Source organism: Phodopus roborovskii, unplaced genomic scaffold (assembly GCF_943737965.1).
Source record: "Phodopus roborovskii unplaced genomic scaffold, PHOROB, whole genome shotgun sequence".
In the NCBI taxonomy this organism is placed as follows: Eukaryota; Metazoa; Chordata; class Mammalia; order Rodentia; family Cricetidae; genus Phodopus; species Phodopus roborovskii.
This window is the reverse complement of record NW_026126541.1, coordinates 2,651,914-2,673,113: the sequence shown is the minus strand read 5'-3', so window position 1 is coordinate 2,673,113 and position 21,200 is coordinate 2,651,914. Positions and strand designations below refer to the sequence as shown.

The 21,200-nt window shown below is 44.4% G+C and overlaps 1 protein-coding gene across 1 annotated transcript in view; it reads left to right on the top strand.

Annotated features, from left to right (window-relative positions):
- The first annotated feature begins 15,556 nt into the window (after positions 1-15,556).
- Positions 15,557-21,200, top strand: part of Ccdc172 (coiled-coil domain containing 172) — a 45,505-nt gene continuing 39,861 nt past the window's right edge. The window contains exons 1-2 of the mRNA XM_051200021.1: positions 15,557-15,635; positions 15,993-16,078. Coding sequence (XP_051055978.1) covers positions 15,557-15,635; positions 15,993-16,078 — 165 coding nt within the window. The remainder of the gene's footprint in view (positions 15,636-15,992; positions 16,079-21,200) is intronic.

Here is a 21,200-nt window from a genome sequence, read left to right as displayed (position 1 = left end):
TGAGGAATGGCCACACTGCTTCCCACAGTGGCTACATCAGTCTTCAATGTGCTCATTGAAACATTATTCACAGTAATTAACATAGGGACATGGGGCCCAAGGGAGCTATCTCTGCTGATAAGGTCCTTGCCAAGCAAGCGTGAGAATCCAGGTTCAACCGCCAGAACCACGTGGTAACGTTGGGCACGGTGGCACACTTTAAATCTTAGAACGGAGGAGATGCAGAGGCAGGAGGGCCACTGGGGCCCAGGGGCCAGCCAGCCCAGCCTTATCTGTGAGCCCCGGTTCACAGTGAGAGGGAAATGAATTACCACCGTGTCAATATACGGGAGCCTGGAGATATGGATGAAATAAGGCTGGCACAGAAAGACAAACACACTTACACGCAGACTCCAAAACACTCAGAAAACACAGAGCAGAATGTGGGTGGAGGGTGGGCGAGTGTGAAAACCAGAGATGCTTTATCCAGGACATACACGTCCTCGGCATCTGACTGTAGATGATACGGTTACTCCTTACACTTCCACGCTGAGCGGGTAGTTTCAAGTCTTCTTAGCACGTGAGAAGGGAAAAGAAAATTGGCACAATAGCTGTATTCTGTGGTATTCGTTCCATAGCGTGTGTACACATACGCCATTGTGTTGGTCCCATTACACATGCACTGTTTTTATTTGTCAAATACACATTAGGAAGGCTAGGGTTATGGACTATGGGATTTGGATTCACGTCTGTGGAGAAGCCTTTGATAAGTCAGTTGTTAATAGTAAGAGGCCCCAATAACTCATAAGAAAACCTGTTTTCATTATTAATTGGATATGAAAGAAGAGGAGAGACATGGAGCTCCGCCGCTAGCTGTTGGAGTCTTCCCACATATGTGTGTCCGTTGTTGCATGTTCGTGTATGATGTGTGACTTCAGCGTGTGTTTCTCAGGTGCTGCACACTTTTTTTTTTTTTTTGACACATTTCTCTTACTGTCCTGGAACTCATCAAGTAGACCAGGCTAGCCAGTGAACCCCAGGAACCTACCTGTGTCTGCTTCTTTAGGGCAGGGTTTGCAGGCACAAGCCGTTATTCCCCGGGGCGCTTTTTAGAACACCAGTTCTAGGGACTCGACTGGGATCATTATGTCTGCAAGGCATGCACTTGGCCAACAGAGCCACCTTCCCCGGAGCCGCTCTCTGCATTTTTAAGCGCAGAGAAGTCATACTGTTTATAATCAAGTTTTTTTTTCTTTTCCTTCTGCATTCTTTGGCTACTGCCCCATGTGTAGATTAGCAATGGTTACTGCTTCGTGGAAAAGCAGAATCTGCAGATGAATTTAATTTTGTGCCTAGAATTTTGTATTTTATTGTTGTGTGCTTACATTTTTCCCCCCCTTTTGGTTACTTCTCATTTGAAAGGCTTTCACTCACTGTGTCTACAAGGGATGCTATCAAGGCTCGATGCTGGTAAAGTTTCAGGGAAAAAGTGAGAAAATTATTTAAAGGACTGCTTTTTGATAATGGCAGTGTTTTGACAGTTTTTGACAGGCAATTTGGAATAATGCAACCTCCTGGATTACCGCCAACCTCTGAAATGGGCTGTAATTTAGAATGATGGCAGCTTCTATGACCTCTATATTGAAGAGTCACTGGAATTAAAACAGAAAAAAATAAAAAAATAAAAAAGACCTCCAAACAATTTAGGTCTATATCTGAAAACCTAGTTAAAATGTTCTGGTATGGAACCATTTTATTTATTGGAAAGGTTTTCTCATTCAGTGCATAATAACAAATACTTATCCTAAACTGGGGGAGATTTTTCCCTGCATTTTTGTGTGTGGTAAAAGTCAGATTCTACTCCCAACCAGATTCTGGTATTCTTATGAGCTTGCTCTGTGGGCGTGTCTGTCCCTGTTGTGGGCGTGTCTGCCCTGCTGTGGGCGTGTCTGTCCCTACTGTGGGCGTGTCTGTCCCTGCAGTGGGCGTGTCTGCCCTGCTGTGGGCGTGTCTGCCCTGCTGTGGGCATATCTGTCCCTGCAGTGGGCGTGTCTGTCCCTGCAGTGGGCGTGTCTGCCTCTGCTGTGGGCGTGTCTGCCCTGCTGTGGGCGTGTCTGCCCTGCTGTGGGCATATCTGTCCCTGCTGTGGGCATGTCTGCCTCTGCTGTGGGCGTGTCTGCCTCTGCTGTGGGCGTGTCTGCCCTGCTGTGGGCGTGTCTGCCCTGCTGTGGGCGTGTCTGCCCTGCTGTGGGCGTATCTGTCCCTGCAGTGGGCGTGTCTTCCCTGCTGTGGGCGTGTCTGCCATGTGAGTGTTGCTAACTATATCATGCTGTCATCCTTCTGAAGATCTGTGCTGTTACAGCCTCCTAAACTTTCTCTTCACACACAAATGTGCTGTCTCAGGCCTTGAATTTGGTCCTCAAGGCCATTTTGAAAAAGTAGATTCAATTACTCCCTTAATTCTGAGAGTTAAATGCCTTTTAAAGACTTGTGTAACTTAAATATGAGCTGGGTGTACAGGGTAGGGTTTTTAGCCGAACCACAATTCTCCAAACAAACCAATATATTCCAAAATTGCCAGTTGCAGGCCATAAAATATTTACATTACACGGTTAATAATGTATGTTTAGTAAGAAACGATGAAATATTTACAATTTTTCTAAAGATACAGTATGGGTTTTTCCCCTCTGCCACAGCCATTTTTCCAGAGCTGCGGGGAAGTATCTGCAGACAGTGCCTGCGGGATGGACACAGAAGCAGACGCCTGGGGAGGGATTAGCTTTATCATTAACCAGAGGCACCAACAGCCTCTGTCGCTGTGTTTTGGCAAAGGTCTTCTGGTGGCATCGTTGGCGTGATCTGGCCGTGGTGCAACCCTCCGTGCGTGCTTCTGGACAAATACTTTAAGGACCTCCCACTCCCATGTAAACCTTGACCTTGACCACGCCACCAGATCTTTACTATACAAGCTTAGGGGTTTTCAATAGATTCACAAACAGGGAACCTCAGGACTGGTAAGTTAAATCCCGTGCAATGCTTGGTCACCCTCATTTTTGCAAAGAGTTACATACAGATCGTTAAGAATCCAGGGTTTGGAAGTAGCGCAGGATTAAAAATGACTTCCAGTAACACCCTGGAATCCGTGGGCAGCCCACCGCCTTATACAGCAAAAAGGAAGCTATAGGTGTGATTAAGGATTCTGGTTATTGCGAGCTGTTTGTTTACACTGGGTGAAAATGTGCCCTTGTGAATGGTTTAATAAAAAGCTGAACGGCCAATAGGTATGCAGGAGAGGTTAGGCGGGACTTCTGGACAGAGATGGGAACTCAGAGGATGAACTTAGGGTTTGGATTTTGCCAGCAAGTCATGGGAACAAGTCGGATAAACGGTTCCGAGGTGAGGTAAAGAGCCGTGTGGCGAAAAGTAGATGGATAGAAACAGGATAATTTAAGTTATAAGAGCAGTTGGAAACAAGCCTAAGCGAAGGCCAAGATTTCATAAGTAATAATAAGTCTCCATGTCATTATTTGGAGGCTGGCAGTTCAAAGAAAGTCCTGCTGCATTCTGGGATGGCTATATTGTTCTGAAACACTGTAGAGGACCCTAAATGTGAGCAAAGTGTCCTCATAAGAAGGAGATGGGGAAGAAAACATAAAGTAAGAGTGAAAGCAAACATACCATCCTATTGACTGGAAATGTGGCGCCAGGGAACATAGACGGAGCTGTGAAGTGGGAAAGACAGATTCTGTTCCACAAGGAGCAAGCAGACCTGAATGCCTGCCCTCCCTCCCTCCCTCCTCCCTCCCTCCCTCCTCCTCTTCCTCCCCATCTCTCTCTCTCTCTCTCTCTCTCTCTCTCTCTGTGTCCCCTGCATTCTCTTTCTCTCTCCCTTTCTCCATCTCCCTTTATTTCTTCCTGTACTGGAGATTAAATCCAGGACCTCACACTTGCCAAGCAAGCACTTTACCCAAGGGCTGCACCCTCAGCCCCTAGGCTGTCTGACCAACCCAGTGACACTGACCTTGGATTTCTGACCTCTTCAGCTACAAGAGGGTTTGGGTATGTTGCTAGAAGTCAAAATGCATTGTAGAGGCAGGAACCGCTGCCCCCAACGCTTCGCCTCTGAGACCCCTTCATTGCTGAACACAACTATTTAAGCCATGTCGTCAAGGCATGGAGACCTATACGAATCCCAGTGGTTTATAGATACCATGGCCGCCTCTTTCCATCTGCCTTGAGGACCTCTGCAGTCATACTCCCCTGAGGATCCCATAGCTGCCACAAGAAGCAAGGGCTTTTGGCCAACGCATCCTTCAAACCTGGACCTCGAGTCACCTTCCTCCCGATTGCTCAGCATTCTGCTACTCCCGAGGGGACCTGAGGGGCGGAGGGGGGGGTGACTCCCCACTCTTCAGAGAGGCAGAGTCACTGCAGTGATTACATACTGTTACTTTGCACTTACAGGAACCTCAAAGCTGAGGCTGGCCTGCAACAATGGATTGTCTGACTCAGGGACAGGACAGATGCATCATTGCCGTTTAAGGGAAGAGATGATGTTGAAGCACGGGCTCGCTACTCATGCTCTGATTAGTGGGGCTGGAAATCAACTCATCTCCCCATTGCTTTTGGAACCTGGGAGTACTGGGTGTATTCCAGGGTCGGTGTGTGAGGGTGAGTGTGTATTGGGGGTGGCGGAGAATCTGTGTGCTTTATCAGGACTTGTTTCTACCAGAGCACCTCAGTGAAAGGACAGGGGAGAAGAAAAAAGAAAAAAAGAAAAAAAAGATGGCAGCTGCATGGAGCTCGGATAGCATCTCATTTCTATGGCAACGGGTCTGCTTTGTTCCCAAGCACCATCTGGTATTTTTGGGCCCACCAGGCAGGTAGCATGTAAATGCCTGTTGGAGGGGGGTGGAGACATCAGGCACAAATGAACCTAGAGCAACGCCATGCATCTTCTAAGTCTGTGAGTCAGGTAGCAGGGAAATGACACCCTTGTGGACTTCACTGACTGTCCCCTATTGATGCCAGCTGGTTTTGGCTCCACAGAGAGCATAAGGACACACACACACTGCACTCTTCTCTGTGGGCCCTGGGACCCAGAAAGAAAACTGTCCTTGATGAAGCCTGTACAACACCGCTGCTCTATACCGTTCCCTGGCTACACTGAGAGCTTATTTATCTCTTGTTTTCCTAAGTAACTCCATCTATAAGGACAGGGTACCTTTACAAAGTCGTGATTTTCCTAAAGTGCATTGCGACTTTAAAGATTTATTGCCATGCTGTATTTGGAAGACATGCGGAGAAATTATTTGTTGTTTGTCAGACATTCGAGCTTAATGGAACATGGTATATTTTTATTTTACATATCTTGAAATTCTATTTATAGATCCGGATACGGGCCTTTAAAGTCATTCTGTTACTTAGGCTCTGATGGGGGTGTATCAAGATGCCAGTATACTGGAGAGTATTGATTTCCAGCCTTTTCTTGTGGTTAAAAACAAATATTCAAATGTTTGTTGCTTTCAGTAAAAGTTGTCGTCTCTACAAATGTGTACATACATCCGTTTCTCCCTACTTGTGCAACACCAAATTGTTGACGTTGAACCCCTGCTGCTCGCCTTGACCCTTCTAAGATCCACGGGTCCAGCCTAACACTGGACTGCAGACCCTGGCTATATTTCAGGACATTGACTCCCGCTGTGTACAAGTCACCACCGTCTGAGATACAAAGATCTGGTAGATATGGCCCCTGCCTCCCAGGAGAAGATAACGCACCAGATTAGCTATCCCTTACATATCTAACATTTCCCAATCACCTTCAGCTGGCCCCATGGGCACTGAATTGCTGCATGCATTTGGCCCGCCTTTGTCTCCTGAAGCCCATCTCCTTACTCTAGTTCTTCAGTAAGTTATGCCAGAAGAAGAGGCTCTTCTTTTCCTCGTGGGGGTCTTCCAATCTCCTCCATCCTGTTCCTCTTCTGAGCCCTAGCAAGAGATTAGTGAGATAGACAATCTTCCCCTGTTTTCCCTCTGCTCTTTCCCGCCCCCCTTATTGTTTTGAATTGGTATCAACCAACTAAGAGGAGATAATGCAAGTCTTCAGTGCTCCAGAAAGCTCTTGGGGGTCTACTTTTAGGCTTCTCTATGTAGCTCATAGTCTTTTATTTCATCTTTCCCCTTGTGACATGTTTTCGTGAGTACCCCGAGTACCTGGCTGCATAAAGTGTGCTGGTTAAATATATAACCACCATGGGAAGAGAGCGATGGCCCCAAAGATCTGTAACTCAACCCCCAAACAGTAGGTCTGCCACTCTGCGTGGCCAACAGGATTTTGAGGATGTGGAGATTGTGCTGAGTTATAGGAGGCATGCAAGGGAGCCATGAGGTGTGGGATAAAAGAGAACTTTAAGGACATTATGTCCCCAAAGAAACCAACGTGTATGGGTAGCTTTTAACAAACTGGACACAGCAAGAAAACACTGCGTGTCCCAAAGTCCCTAGAAGCACTGTAACCAATTTTGCTCACGAGGACAGACCTCCTGTCAGACTTTGGGGACTGTAGCGTCACGCAGCACAGTTGTCTTGGTAAGGACACTTAAGTCTGGGATGATTTGTTATAACCCCTATCAAATGTCAACGCCTCGAAGCAGGTGCTGAGCCCTTAGAAGCGACACAGCGAAGGGTCTCGGTGGGTTTTGCTAAGCGTGGTGTTAATTGGTTACAGGATCAGATGTGGGTAGATCTGCATGTCTCTGGAGGTGGGATGGTAAAAGTGGTAGTGTGGATATTTCAACAGGTTTGCAGTCAGAACAAGCATACCAACGGGTTTCTATGATATACAGGCTTGAATACAACTAAATTTAAGGGATATAAAGAGAACTCTGGCTTGGCTCTTGTATTCCCCCCCCCCCCCGCCAATGAGGTCTTGACATTAACCTTTAACTAAGGTGGTCAAGGCAATGGTTTTCCTAAGTTATACAGTTCCCGTCTCTCTCTGTCCATCACAATCTGAATTTTTCCAGTTATAAAGTACTGAGTTTCTATTTCTTTTTCCTCTCACCTTTCATTTACTCTGCATCTCTGATTCCCATCTGAAAACAGGTGACTGGAGTGGAGTTTCTTCAGTGCCCATCATCTTCTCTCGAGTAGATTGGTGGGGCCAGGAGCAGATGTGTCTCACTGTCATAAAAAAAAAAAAAAGACCTGTATGTCATTAAAACATCTTGATTGCCACATTATGTAGATCTCTGAAGGGTTTGAAGACTACCTGCCTTTCTAAGATACATCGTTGTTTGACCTCAAAAACAGTCAGTGGCTGTCCGCTCTGCTTCTCTGATCCTTCAGCTTTCACGCCCTGATGGCTGACTCAGAGTTTTTATTACCATCACCAAAGACAATTCAAGCTACAGGCTAGAAAGAGTCAATGACTTTCTCAGGGCGACACAGCTGGCTTTCAGCCAAAGAGAACCCCGGACCTAGGTCAATGTGTGTCAACCATGGCAAACTGTGACTCCACCTAGGAATCAGAAGGTTTTTGTTATTTTTTTTCATCCTAAAATGCAACAGTTTCTCCATATAAGCCCTTAGAATCTGCCACCAAAATTTAAATAACATCCAAAACCCTTGCATTCCCTTTTGAGGCCCTGTATAATTGTAGTACGTATTTACCGCTTAATGTTGCTCTTGCTGGTAGTAGGTCTTAATTTGTGTGTGTTTTAAACCTCCCTTCTCCAGGACTAATCTTGATATTTGTTGTCATTGAACATAGTTTCTGTATCAGCCTTAAAATCCTCTTACTTAGACAAAAGGGGAATTGTAGTGGCATCTTTGCTAGCCAGTGAACATATGGTGGTGGCCACACCCTTTGGGTACAGTCTCAGGTTCAGACGCGACCCATTTTAAGGTAGAGGGATGGGGTGGCTGGCTTGCGCTCTCTTGGGTTGTGGAGAGCAGATCTGAAGGGCACAGATTGCATCTTCTGGAGCAGAAAGATAGAGGTGGTTATTTACTCGCATCTTTCTAAGTGCTCCCCTAATAAATAACCCAATTATCATTTATCTTGGGTCTGGTGGGTTCATTTAAACTCCCCCTTCATTTCACCCAGTGCCTTTGGCCAAGTCCTTCTGTGAAAACCCACTGACCTTTTCTCCATTCTGCAGCCTGCCCAGCCTGAGGAACTGGTGGAGGTTAAATGTGTTATCCCCATGTTAATATGCTGGGCACTTACTGCGCTTGCATTGGATGCATGCGTGTGGGCATTCTCTAGTTGTCCCCGTAGAATCGGTTAGTGTAGAAAGGCCATTGCTTTTGCTCACTGTTGTGCCTGCCACGGCGTTTATCACGCTGGGTCCCTGGTAAATGTTTGCCGGAGGCACCTGCAGTTCTGTTCTCACGGATGCACCCAAAGGCTGTAGTACCACTTCCCAAGGCACACAAAAGCTAGCCCATTTCGCAAACCTTCCACATAGTCTGCCAACCAAGTTCTGGAACGGACTATGTAACAGAAACAAGGGTGCTTGGTCAGTTACATAACCCGTCACAGCAGCACTTAAGGGGAGTGGAGACCCGTTTTGTGACCTCCAGAGCTCCGTGGTAATCAGCTTACACTGAAGCAGGGGATTAAAATCTTATCAGTGCCTACATGAATATTGTCCGATTGCTTTACAGTTACAGCAGCGTGGACAGGATGTCGTATTTCGTGAGTAATAGCATCTCTAAGCAAGATAAAAAGACATCTCAAAAGGAAATGAAAGCGTTTAAAACACAACAATTACCAAAATAAAATCAATCGTCCTGAGGACTTTTTTTTTTCCTGACAAGTTTTCTCTGGCTTTATTAATTTCTCCTAAGATTATCACCCATGAATCTCTTTTGTGAATGTTTGGGTCCTGTGGGCACAGTCCTTGGATGTGGTCACTGAGGGTAAAGCTTGAAGCTGAGTGAAGTCTGCTCTACTGTGGAGACTGCCCGGAAATGGTGACGTTAAACATCGGATTAGCAAACAGCTTTGGAAACACACTTGCACACACATTTTATAAGCAGAACTGTAAGCTTGTAAGCACCAAATGAAGATGATCTAGGTCTCGTCTGTCATTCTCAAATTCTGCAATGTTTCCATGTATGTCATGTATGTATTTCCATGCATTACATTCCCTTCATTTATGTTTCTTTTTTCCACCCCACTCAATTAACTGTGAGATACTTGTGATAGTCTTAGATTTAGATAGGCTGTGTGTGTGTGTGTGTGTGTGTGTGTGTGTGTGTATGCTCATTTATTTAAATGTGAACTAATTATTTCCTTTAGCTCTCTCCGAGAAATTTTGATATTCTATTATCAACAGCCTGCAATGTCAAATAAAAGATAAGGTTTATGAGCCATGTACACTATGATAAAACATTCTGAGCTGTCTATAGCATCGTAGAAGGAAAATAATGGCAGTGTCTGGGTTATATAATATAACACCATTGTGCTAAGGCCAATAAGGTCATTTTAAGCATTGAAAGCATAAAGTAATTTTATCCTGATAAATGAACAACTTAGCAAAGTGTTTAAGAATAAATAGAATTTAGAGCTCATCCCATATATTCTTGTATAGGTAAACAGGTACACTGAATACTTTTTTAAAAATGATTCAGTGTCATTTTGAAACATTCAGAGAAAGTAATAGCCATATTAAAATTTGTCCCAGCTTCCCAAATAGTCAACATTTACTTAAATTAATAAAAAATAATCATTCATAGAAATTGCAATAACTATGTAGATAGGAGTATAACATGTGTTTTAATTTTTTATTAAAATAAATTTAAATTATTTACATGTCCAACCCAGTTCCCTCTCCCTCCCTCTTACCCTCTCTGCCCCCTCACATGCACCCTGACCACCCTCCCCTCCCATCCCCCCACCCCAATTCCACACATGTAGGGTGATGCTCTCCAGGAGGGGTCATCTAAATCTGTTAAGTCATTTAGAGTAGGGACTAGGGCTTCTCTCCTGTTTCTAGGTTAAGGGTGTATCCCTCCATGGGGGATGTGTCTGCAAGGTCCTTTTGTGCACCAGGGATACATCCTGGCTCCACTGTCTGAGGTCCCTTAGACTGCTCAGTCCTTCTGGCTGAGACCCATATTCAGGAGGGCCTGAGTCAGTCCCATGCTGGATTCCCAGCTATCAGTCTGGGGGCCCGTTATCTCCTCTTTGTTCAGGTCAGCTGTCTCTATGTGTTTCTGCAACCTGGTCTTGTCCTCTCTCTCTGCATCTGGATTCTAGTTGGACTCAGTGTTTAGTTGTGGGTGTCTGCTTCTGTTTCCAACAGGTACTAGATGAAGCTTCATGATGGTGGATAAGTTAGTTGTTGATCTTACTATCTGGGAAGGACATTTATGGTAGCCTTTCCACTGTTGCTCAAATTGTTAGTTGGTGGCAGTCTTGTAGGTCTCTAGACCTTTCTTTAGGTTCAGTTTTCTCTTCAAACCAATAATGGCTCCATCTTTTATGTTCTCTCTCTCTCTCTCTCTCTCTCTCTCTCTCTCTCTCTCTCTCTCCTGTCTTCTATTCCTACCCTGACTCAATCAGGGTCAGGGAATGAAGAGAGAAGTAGGAGAAAGAGAAGGGGAGGAGAGGAAAGCATGTGTGACTGGGAAGATGTGTTTTATATTTAGACTCAATAAGTAAGATTCAATTGTTTAGAACCAGGGATATGGCTCAGCAATTCGGGGCACTTTCTGCCAAGTATGATGACCTGAGTTTTATCTGTGGGACCCAGATATGCTGAAGGAGAGAACCATTGCCCAGAGTTGTCCTCTGGCATTCCCAAGTGGGCAGTGGCAGACCATCCCCCAGTAAGATAAAAACAGCATAACACAACTTAAAAAAATAGTCATTCTTTGGTGAGGATGTATTACATACACAAAGGCTAATTTAATAAGGTTTTAAACCGTGTGTGTGTATTTGTGCATGTGTGTGTGCGTGTGTGGGTGCATATTTGTGCGTGTGTGTGTGCATATGTGTGTGTGTGCACGCGCACGTGCGTGCACACCCACATGGAGGCCACAGCCGGAGTGTGAAGGTCAGATGGCAGCTTGCAGGAGTCAGTTCCCTCCTATCATGTGAGTTCTGGGAATGGAGCTCAGGTCTTTCTTCAGGCTTGGAGGCAAATGCCTTTTCCCTCTGAGCAACCCCCACGTCCTATATTAATAATTTAAACAAGGAATCAGTAAGTAATATGGAAAAATATTTAAATTTTCTTTTATCTATTTATGCAGCCCCAAACCACTAAATTTTGTTGTCATAGAAACTATAACTTGATACATTCTTATTGCAAACTCCTTGTCCTATCCAACTCCTCACCTTATGTATGGTACCTACCCAATAAGTACTCGTTTAAAGAAGCAAATGAACTACATTTGGTGGAGGATATGATTTCCAAGTGTCATTTTGTCTATAATTTCTGGGCATGACAGGTCGCCCTTGTGGCACCAGGCATCGCTTCTGTGATCTCTGTGCTGGGTGGGGTCTGTGCTCTGATGATATAAAATTCCCTTTCTCCAGTCACACTACAGATTTATTTTCCCCAGATTTATTTATGACCCTTAAAGTGCAGGTGGGATTTTTCACATACTCTGATTCAGAGGCAGTAAGAAAGTTTTCTGTCAATGAAACGGTTAATCAGCGGTTAAGAACGGACTGTTTGGCTCTGGTGGTGGGCATGCACACATTTAACCCATGCCCCCATGTCCCCATGTCCCCGCACGACCTTCTCATCTGCAGCCCCCTGAGCTGCAGTAGAACACAGTTCCCTTCCGATCCTTCAGTGTGGTGCGGTTCCTGAACGCACAGGAAGCTGATAGAAACACCAAGGAGCGTTCGCAGCCCTTCCCAGGGATTTCTAGCCCAGCTTCACATCCACAGATACTCAGCTGGCTAAATTCTAAGGAAAGGCTGGTTACCAACTTCTTCTTTTGTCCGAGACAGAGTGTTACTGTGTAACCATGGCTGACCTCAAACCCACAGAGATCTGCCTGACTCTGCTTCCTCGGAGCTGGGATTACAGGTGCGCACCACCAACTTCAGCTCCCGGCTGTATTTCCTCCATCACTTTTTATTTTAGTTCATATTAAAATGTAGGATGCATCTCTGGAGTCGTCCTCGTCGGAGACGTCTACCTTTGAATGAAACAGATGCTGAGGACACCTTCTCTCTTGAGCTTTCAGAGATGGAAGAAGGTCACAGCCGACTCTGCTACTTCCCCTCTGCTCCTGGACTATGGCAGGAGAGCTACCCAGCTCTCTCTCTCCCCGCCCAGTGGCCCACACAACACAGAACCGTCCCCGGGGTTAACGGGCTGATTCCGATGACTCTCACAGGAAGTGCTGTGCTGTGGATGTTTGTGTTTCCCTCCAAGTCTGCTCCTAACTCCCAAGCTGTGCCGCGTTGATGAACCAATCAGATGGCCAGGGCAGGCAGGGCTAACCCGATTGGAATTTGAGCTCCTATGGGAAAGGCTGCCCGGTGCTGCCTAGTCCTGCCTACTCTGCCACAGTGAAGACAGTAGGCACCTGAGAACTAGGAAAACGGCCCACACTGAAACCTCAATGCTGAATTTCACTGCTTCAAAAAATGAAATAAATTCCGAAGTGGAAATACGTTTCCAGTGTTTTTAAGCTCCCCATTCCATGCAGCTTTGCGATAGTGGCCCACATGGACTAAGCATGCTACTCAATATTCAGCTTGCAAAATGGCAGTCTTGTTCTCTTAGTGTTTCTAACCCAGTGAGGTCAATTTACTCGGCAGACCAGCGTGGACATTCCATTCACTTCCTGGAAGCATGAAATGATTCTATAACCTACACATGAAAGTGCAAAATACTTAATATTGGCCCCATATGACTTTCTGCTGCTTTTCCTTTTTAATGGAAGTCTACCTAGATACTCTACATCAGACAAGTTCTCTCTCTTCTACAAAATGTTAAAAGCACAGGTATGAAAATATTACATAGTGCTTATTCTGAAGTTACCTTGTGTAACCTCTGCCTCTCTGGATAAACTGTGACCTCCAGGAAGGCAGGGCTGTTACTTGGGCTGGTATCTTTCCAACTTTGTAACCTTCTTAATGCCCAGGAGAGAATTCCAAACTTAGTAGATACTCTATAAATGGTTGTTAAACTTGGTTGAACCCACAATATTATTTTCTTTATGGTAGGTGCCCTAAGAAAAACATAAAATAAATGAATTACATTTCCTCCTTTCATGGCAATATATATGCTCTGGGCTAGTGAATATTTGCAAGCCTGGGTTAGAACTTAAAGGAAAGTCATCAGTCTCCGGAAGGAGAAATGCATTTTAAATCACAGGAGCAATAGAGCCTTATACGAGGGCCTCCTAGCAAAACTATTATTGATGCCTGCATGGCCCAGGTGCTCAGCGAGCACGAGCGAGTGCTGAGGGTGAGGTACAATGAGCGATCTTCACTAGTGTTCCATAGGTAGGCAATTCGGTGAAGTGCACAGATGGGAAGTTTGGGTCTGGGAATCGTATGTGGGTGTCATAATGCAAATAATTGACTTTCTTCCTGGAGAACATCTGCTAAAGCATCTGAAAGCAGTTGTTTATCCTGCTGCCAAGGCTCTGAGAAATATAATAATTCTCCAATGAGGTTAGAATTATCCGGGGGAAGAAAAACGGTTTTCTTATGTGGCTCTGTTTTTATTAAATCTTGTGGTTGTTTCTCTCTAACATGGCACATAGGAGATGTTCGATAATATTTGTTGAATGAATGTTGAATGAAAAGCAGAAACTCATTGAACAGTTGTTGAATGAATCATTTCCCATTTTTAGACTCAGAAGATACATTTTCAGAAAACAGTACACCCACAAAGTTTTATCCTGTCATATACCATTTTTATTTGGCATAAATTTAAATAATGTCAACCTTGCTCTGTACATTATGGGATGTAATCAGCATACATTGCTATAAGAGAAAATAGTCTCAACACTATACAAAATGTATGAAGTTAGGGTTTACTTTCTTAATATGGTGTTACTTCAATTCATTATTATGAAAATGGTGAGATTTGAATTGCGGGCTTACATAATTATGCTTGCTTCAATAAACAAAATTAAAATTTAAAACCCAGCTAAATGCATATAGTTTTAATGCATCTAAAAGATTCTACTGAGATTTAAAAGTGCTAGAATGTTCTGGGGGGTGTAAACATGACAGCAGAGCTTAACGGTGGAATTTCTCTGCATTATCCTTTTCTTGAGTTTCGGGTGGCTCTTTTTTGCATTCAGGTGTGAGAGAGAGACAGGCTTCCAAAGGCTTCCCAGGATTCACTCTGCCGAGTTTCAGTACAGAGAGAGAATGTTAAATAGCAGATGGAGTTTGAGCACAACTAAAAAAAAAAAATATTGCCATGTTAAAAAAGCATCATGTTGTTGAAAACCAGCCTTTCTGTGCGGATGGCTCCTCACAGACCACAAGAGAGAATCTGAATGAGCCGTGTGAATGAGTGAGGTACTAACTCAGGAGCTCTCCCCTTGCTGGCCACCGTGACATGGTTTAGGAACTCCACGCAGGTGCTCAAAGAAAATGGTTCAGACCATAATCGGTGTCATCTTGCATCCTTGGATAGATGGGGTAGTTCCCTCCTGTATGTAAATTATACACACGCGCACATATAACAGGGGATCACGAGCAGCAAAATACATTCGTGGAGAGTTATAAATAAAGTGCTAAGCTCATGGCTCTCAATCCCCGATTTCTTGGCTTCTGTTTGTGTCTGTCTCCTTGGCTTTATTAGAAGAGGAACGGCAAAAGCCATCTGACATAGACTCAGGCAGCCCAGAAACAGAGTGCCTGGCAGGTAAATACTATTTATTATTACACGACTATATTACTATTATGTAATAAAAACAACACGGTTACTCCTTGTTCATGAGGTTTCAAGGTTGTAAATGAAGCAAGCTTGGCAAGAGGGGTTACCCAAAGACTGGGGTGTTTTTCATTAGCATTTGCTTCTCAATAGCTCTGAGTAATTATTTCCCCCTTCACTATAGTTTCAGCGTGCACTCCGTTAGTTTAAACGTTACATTTTATGCAGACAGGACTTAGTGAGAATTAAGGCAGAAATTTAGGATAGGTTAAAATGTATAACTGATTATATTCAGCCATTAATGGGCTATTAATTAAGCCTATTGTATGTGACAAAATCCGCCTTTACCTTATTTTGTTTAATTTATTAGCACTGTCCAACAAGAAGCCACTGTTAAAAAGTCTAGCCAGAGCCAATTCTACGTTCAGAATAACGTTGTCAATATTTTCACCTACCACAACTGAAAATATATGCATTTAATTAACGGCATGCGCAGCCGCAAAAAGCCTTTCGCGTTCAAGCAGTGATTGCAACCAGCAAGCTTCGCCCGCGCCAGGCGCTGTGCAGACTCGGGTTCCGCAAAGGGCGCGGACGGCGCAGACTGGCCCCACCCGGCCCCCGTCGTCAAGCACGAGGCCAGCACGAGGCCATCGTGAGCTCTCGCGAGGCCTCCTGCCCCGGCCCGCACAGCGCCCGCCCCGCCCGCCATGAGCCTGGAGTCGCTGTTCCAGCAAATCCTGTTCACCGAGCAGCAGGCGGAGGAGAGCCGCAGGGCGCTGCGGGGAGGTGGGGGAGGGGAGGGGGAGGGGGAGGGGATGGAGGGGGGAGGGGAGGGGAGGGGGAGGGGGGAGGGGGGGGGGGGGGAGGGGGGAGGGGGAGGGGAGGGAGGGGGAGGGGAGGGGGAGGGGAAGGAGGGAGGGGGAGGGGAGGGGGAGGGGATGGAGATGGAGGGGGAGGGGAGGGGGAGGGGATGGAGATGGAGGGGAGGGGAGGGGAGGGTCTGGAGTCTGCAGTCGCACCCTCCCCCTCCCCTCCCCCCTCCCTCCCCTCCCCCCCTCCCCCTCCCCTCCCTCCCCTCCCTCCCCCTTGCACTGAGGCCCGGCGGGCGGGCGGGCGGCTGAGTGGGCCCGGCCTGTGTTCCAGTGCGGTCCGACCTTAGCCGATGCCGGGAGAGAATGACGGAGGCGGCGGAGAAGCTGCGCCGGGAGAAAATGAAGTTGGAGGCCAAGGTGGGCCTGCGGGGCGGGGGCGCCCGGGCTCTGTGTGCGGATGGAGGGGGGCGGCCCCCAGGCCTGCGGGTGCATGGGGTGGGCGGGGTGGGAGGGGAGGGGGAGGGGGAGGGGGAGGGAGGGGGAGGGGGAGGGAGGGGGAGGGAGGGGGAGGGAGACGGGAGGGGAGGGAGGGCGCAGCGCCATCGGGGCCGTGGCCGTGACTGCCGCACATGCCAGCCGCTCGCTAGGGAGCTCAATGCCCCAAATAACACACGGAGACTCTGTATTTGATATTACGCTGTTGGCCGGGTACTTGTTTCTTATCGGTTAGCTCTGTCTTGAGTATTAGCCCGTTTCTATGTATTTCCACGTGGTCTTACCGAGAGCGGAGGAATGGCGGTTCTGCTCTCTCCCATCTCTCCATGCTGACTCCTCCTCCCTACTTCCTCTCTCCTCCTTGTCTCCTAGTCCCGCCTATCTTGCTTTCCTATTGGCCAACAGTGCTTTATTCATTAACCATTTACAGAATGACATCTCCCATCATCCTTCTGTGGGTAAAATAATTCTGGAGCCTTCAGCACCCGCTGAGCGCCCATTCTTTCCCCTATCCCCAAGCCCTCCCTTTACTAAGTGCCAGCACGTACTGGTGCTTGCAGCCCCTGGCACTTTGAGAGGGTCATACTTAGATTTCTTTATCCACCTTTATTCTCCTTATATTGTTACTTAGCAAACATTGCGTGTGAGAACGTTCACTACGCAGAGTGTGATAGATAACAAGGAACGAGCCGTCCTAATTTGTCAAGTAGGACCTGTACATGTTTATGGGTTCCATGTGTTTCTTATACATTTTATAATGTTCAAGTCCAGGTTCATGCATCTGTGGCAACAGTCATTCTGTTTTTGAGTGTTTTCGTTTATGTTACTAACCTCAGTCACCTGCGATGCAGTGGGCTACCAGCATTTATTCTTCGTAACTATGAGTACATGCCAACCAAACTTTCCCTTCCTTTTCCCTTCCACCTAAAAGACACTGGCGGTCTTTGAAAGCATGAGTTGGGGTTATTATTCATGGAGCCGCTGAGCCCTTGTTTCCCTATATGAAAGAGGAAGCAGCCCCTGATGCCAGTGCCGAACGGTGAGGCTGGGCACACTGGCAAGAGTCGTCATGTAGCTGGCTTCTCCTCCAGGAAGAATTAGGATTCTTTGAAAGCTGGCAAATGGAACCCAGCAGAAGAAAAGGTCCGGAGAGAAAGAGAGACAGACGGACAGACACAGACATATCCGTCTTGGCAGCTAACAGTGTTCATGTGCCAGGCACTATTCAAAGGCGGCATTCATTCACTCCTCTGGTTCTAACAGGAGCTCCGAGGGGAACCGCCAACATTCCCATTTTGCAGGTGAAGAAGTTGAGAGTTTAAATGACTGTCATGATATATAATATAAAACCAAATAACTACCATAATAAAAGTAACCACTAAGGAAAACATAACTCTATTAAAACAGACACTTGAGCTCATCTTGAATATTCTTTCATGACATATAATAATGTGTCTGAAGCTTTGCATCTGGGGCAATATTTTTTAAAGGTCACTTAGTAAGCTTTTGTATAAACTGCATTTTTTTTTCCTGGGATTGGTGACAGCAGATAGTATATGATTTATTTTAAATGAAATCTTTTTTCTTTGTAATGTTTCCTTTGTAAGACAAATTATTATTCTTTGTAATACTTTCGTTGTTAGCAGCCTATTTTACCTGAGACTAGAAATGTGGTTTGGTATCTACACATACTTAAAGAAAATGATTTAATTGTTTGTGCTAGAGAAAACACAGCAAATCTCTAATATTGTTTAAAAATCATTCATTGAAATTACTAATTAATATAGGCTCATAAGTGTCCATTGCTTTTTAATCAGCTCATATACATGGGCAATGATATAATTGTATCTTACTAATAAAACTAGCATGTGAGGGTCACAGTTCATACACCATTAACTTGTAGTTGAGGTAATTTGATTTATAATTAGAGTCAAGATGTTGTGTATATATAAAGATTTTAAAGTGGAATTAAGATTATAATGTAAATGAGTAATGGGAAGAGCTAAAGAAGTAATCATAAATTGATTCTTTTTTTCTCAGAGTTAATTATATGTCTGCTAATAACAATGAAAATATATTGACTTGAGTATTTGACTTGGTGTTTATTGACCCATTTATCAAACAGATGAAGCAAAGCTGGAACAGACCTTGAATAGGGCAATCCTGGAGCTGTTGTATATTCTTGCACTCAGAAACTATTTGGGCATTTATTCAGGAAATGGCTTGCAGTCAAAAGTATTTTTAGGAAGTATAGTCTTCTCTTTTCTCTTCTTCTGTAGAACCTAGGTAGCATGTAATTAGAACTTGAATGATAGCATTTGCCTTTCAGGAGTGGATGAGTCCTTTAGATTGTGTGAGTGCTGCTCTGTGACTCAGGCAGCTGCAGGACACCTGGTTAACATGACTGGCAGCTATAGTGAGCCTGGCTAAGCTTGGTAATGTGAAAGCCAGAGGCTGGGAGCATGCTGTGGTCACCTTAATTCTTCCTTGTGTACCTAAAGCACCCAGCTGTTGATGGAAGATGTAGTGTGGAAGTCAGAGAAGCTAAAATTAAGCAACCTATTGAGTTTCATATATGTAAATATGGCATGTAATTATACTTTGGGTAGTTTTTTATAAATATCTTGAATAAAACCTAATACTGTGCCATACTCCTATGAGAGGGATAAATGGAGGGAAAGACTAGGCTATTAGTATATTTTACATATTTTCCCATTTAACTTGTGATTATAATATAATTACAACATTTCCCTCTTTCCTGTCTCCCTCCAAACCATCCCATAAACCTCTCTGCTCTCTTTCAAACTTTTTATTATATTTTACTATATATAATATATGATATATAGAAAAATATAAACTGCTTGGTCTGAATAATATTACTCGTATGGACAGAGAAATATCTTAAGAACATGAAATAATGCTTTATGAATTTTAAACACAATATGTTGGAATGAAGTAACAATGGCTCCAATTACATTTTTATTTATAAATGTAGACATTCTACCATCTTATTGAACTTGAGAAGTAGTTTTTTCGTACTGAAATATTAAGCCAAAGAAAGAATAAAACCATAAATTATTATTATTTATAATATTACAATGGAAGATTTTAGTTGAGGTGGTTTGTTTTCTTTTAAAATTTGTGTATTAAACAAAATGTATTCTATCCTTATAATTTTATGAATGGTTTAAATTTACTTAAAAATGTGGATGAAAGACGACTCTTGTCAGCTTATGGCACAATAGAAATTCTGCTTACAGAACACCGGGATGTTGCTGACTTGTGTAACTGGAGACCCAATATTTGATTCATGGCATCCCCATTGTCACTGATAACGAGAACCTTCCCTTTGTGGGTCACTGAAGAATAGTTGTTTTTTCTCTCACATAATACAGGTCTGAAAGGTGTTACCAGGCCATTTACTAAAGCTGCTTGAGGGACTCCTAAAGTATTAGCTTGTTCTGCGTCTGTTCGTTGCACCGTGCATCCTTCCTGAGCACTGTTCTGATCCCAGGCAGCGTCCCTGAAGCTTGGGGGAAAGTGTTTTAGGAGGAAAGTCCTCAAACATTTCAACCTGCAGTTCAAGGGTTAGAATTTAGCAGTCATCATTGGCAGGTGAGTCTAAGATGCTGATGTTTGATTTTGGAGACAGGATCTCAGTCTGTAGCTGGGCCTGCCCTTTAAGTCTGCATCTCTCCTAGGCTGTCCTTGAGCCTTGATGATCCACCTGAATTATCGGCACCAGACACTTGGGATTGTATTAGTCCAGTGACGTGTGGCTGTCCTGTGTCCTCACCCTCACATAGGTATTAGCACCTGCTAAAGTCATGAACTTCTCAGTTCAAAATCAGAGACAGGCAGGGGTATTCCCATTCTCCATCATGTAGATAAGCTTTTCCTTCCAGGATCTGTGATGATCTTGAGTCTTCAAGTTCAGTGAGGATGCCCCATGTTTTAGAACATTAACTGGTTAGCAAGGAAATGAGGAATGTGTGTCAGAGAGGCAACCATAGTGTTTGTGGAAAAGGTTTTAGTGGTAAAATCAGAATGACCATGTAGAAACTTTGCTGCTGTCTGAAATGGTCCAGGTTAATTATGGATAATCTCTATTATTCATTCTTTGTATCACATGCTACAGAACATTCTACAAGATTCTCCCTTGCACTGTGTTACCTCTCAGCCAAGGATGAATTACTCTATACACACCCTTTAAGGGCCTTTCAGGGTATAGAATGGACTTTTGTTTTAAAATATTATTAGTGGAAGTTTGGGATACCTGGAGGAAGCCTCCAAATGAACTGATAAAAAGGGGGCCAGAGACCAACTAGGTTTCTGTTACAAGGAATATGGCTTCAGAATCTCACGGGTCAGGTGGTACTGTTTAAAAATCATGACTTGAAAATAATTCATCTTCAAAACATAAGTTGCTAAAAAGCAACCTGTAGAAGGTATGTGAGTGCAGAAGTACCAAATATACAGAGCAAAAATCTGTCTTGTGAGTGTATGTAAATATAGTCAAGTATAATGACATTCATGGGATGTAAATAGCACATCAAGATAGTGATTGACCCTGTTAGGGGTGGCATATAACTGTAATCAGGGAAGGGTATACAGGACACATAAGCTTATGTAATGCTTTTTTTTCTTTTTCCAAGACAGGAACAAAGCTCCTGGGTCACTTTACAAAAAATACATTCTTTAAAGTTAGGAAACAGTGATTGGTAACTTTTCACAAGGTTGTTCTGTGATCATTGACTTAAGAAGATTTTCATTGCCCTCAAAAGAAACACTACATCAGCTAGCAACCACCCCATAGCGCCCTAAGACACCACCCCCACATCCTAGGCAATCCATTTCTTTTGCCTCTGGACATGTTGTATAGATGTAGGTACACAGTAACATTTTGTGACACATCTCTCTCTCTTACAGTGTTTCCAAGCTCATCCATACTATAGCATGGCAAATGGCATTCCATTCCCTTTTGGGGGTGAACAATGTTCCTTGCATCCACACACTATTTTGTGTGTTCATCAGTGACCATTCA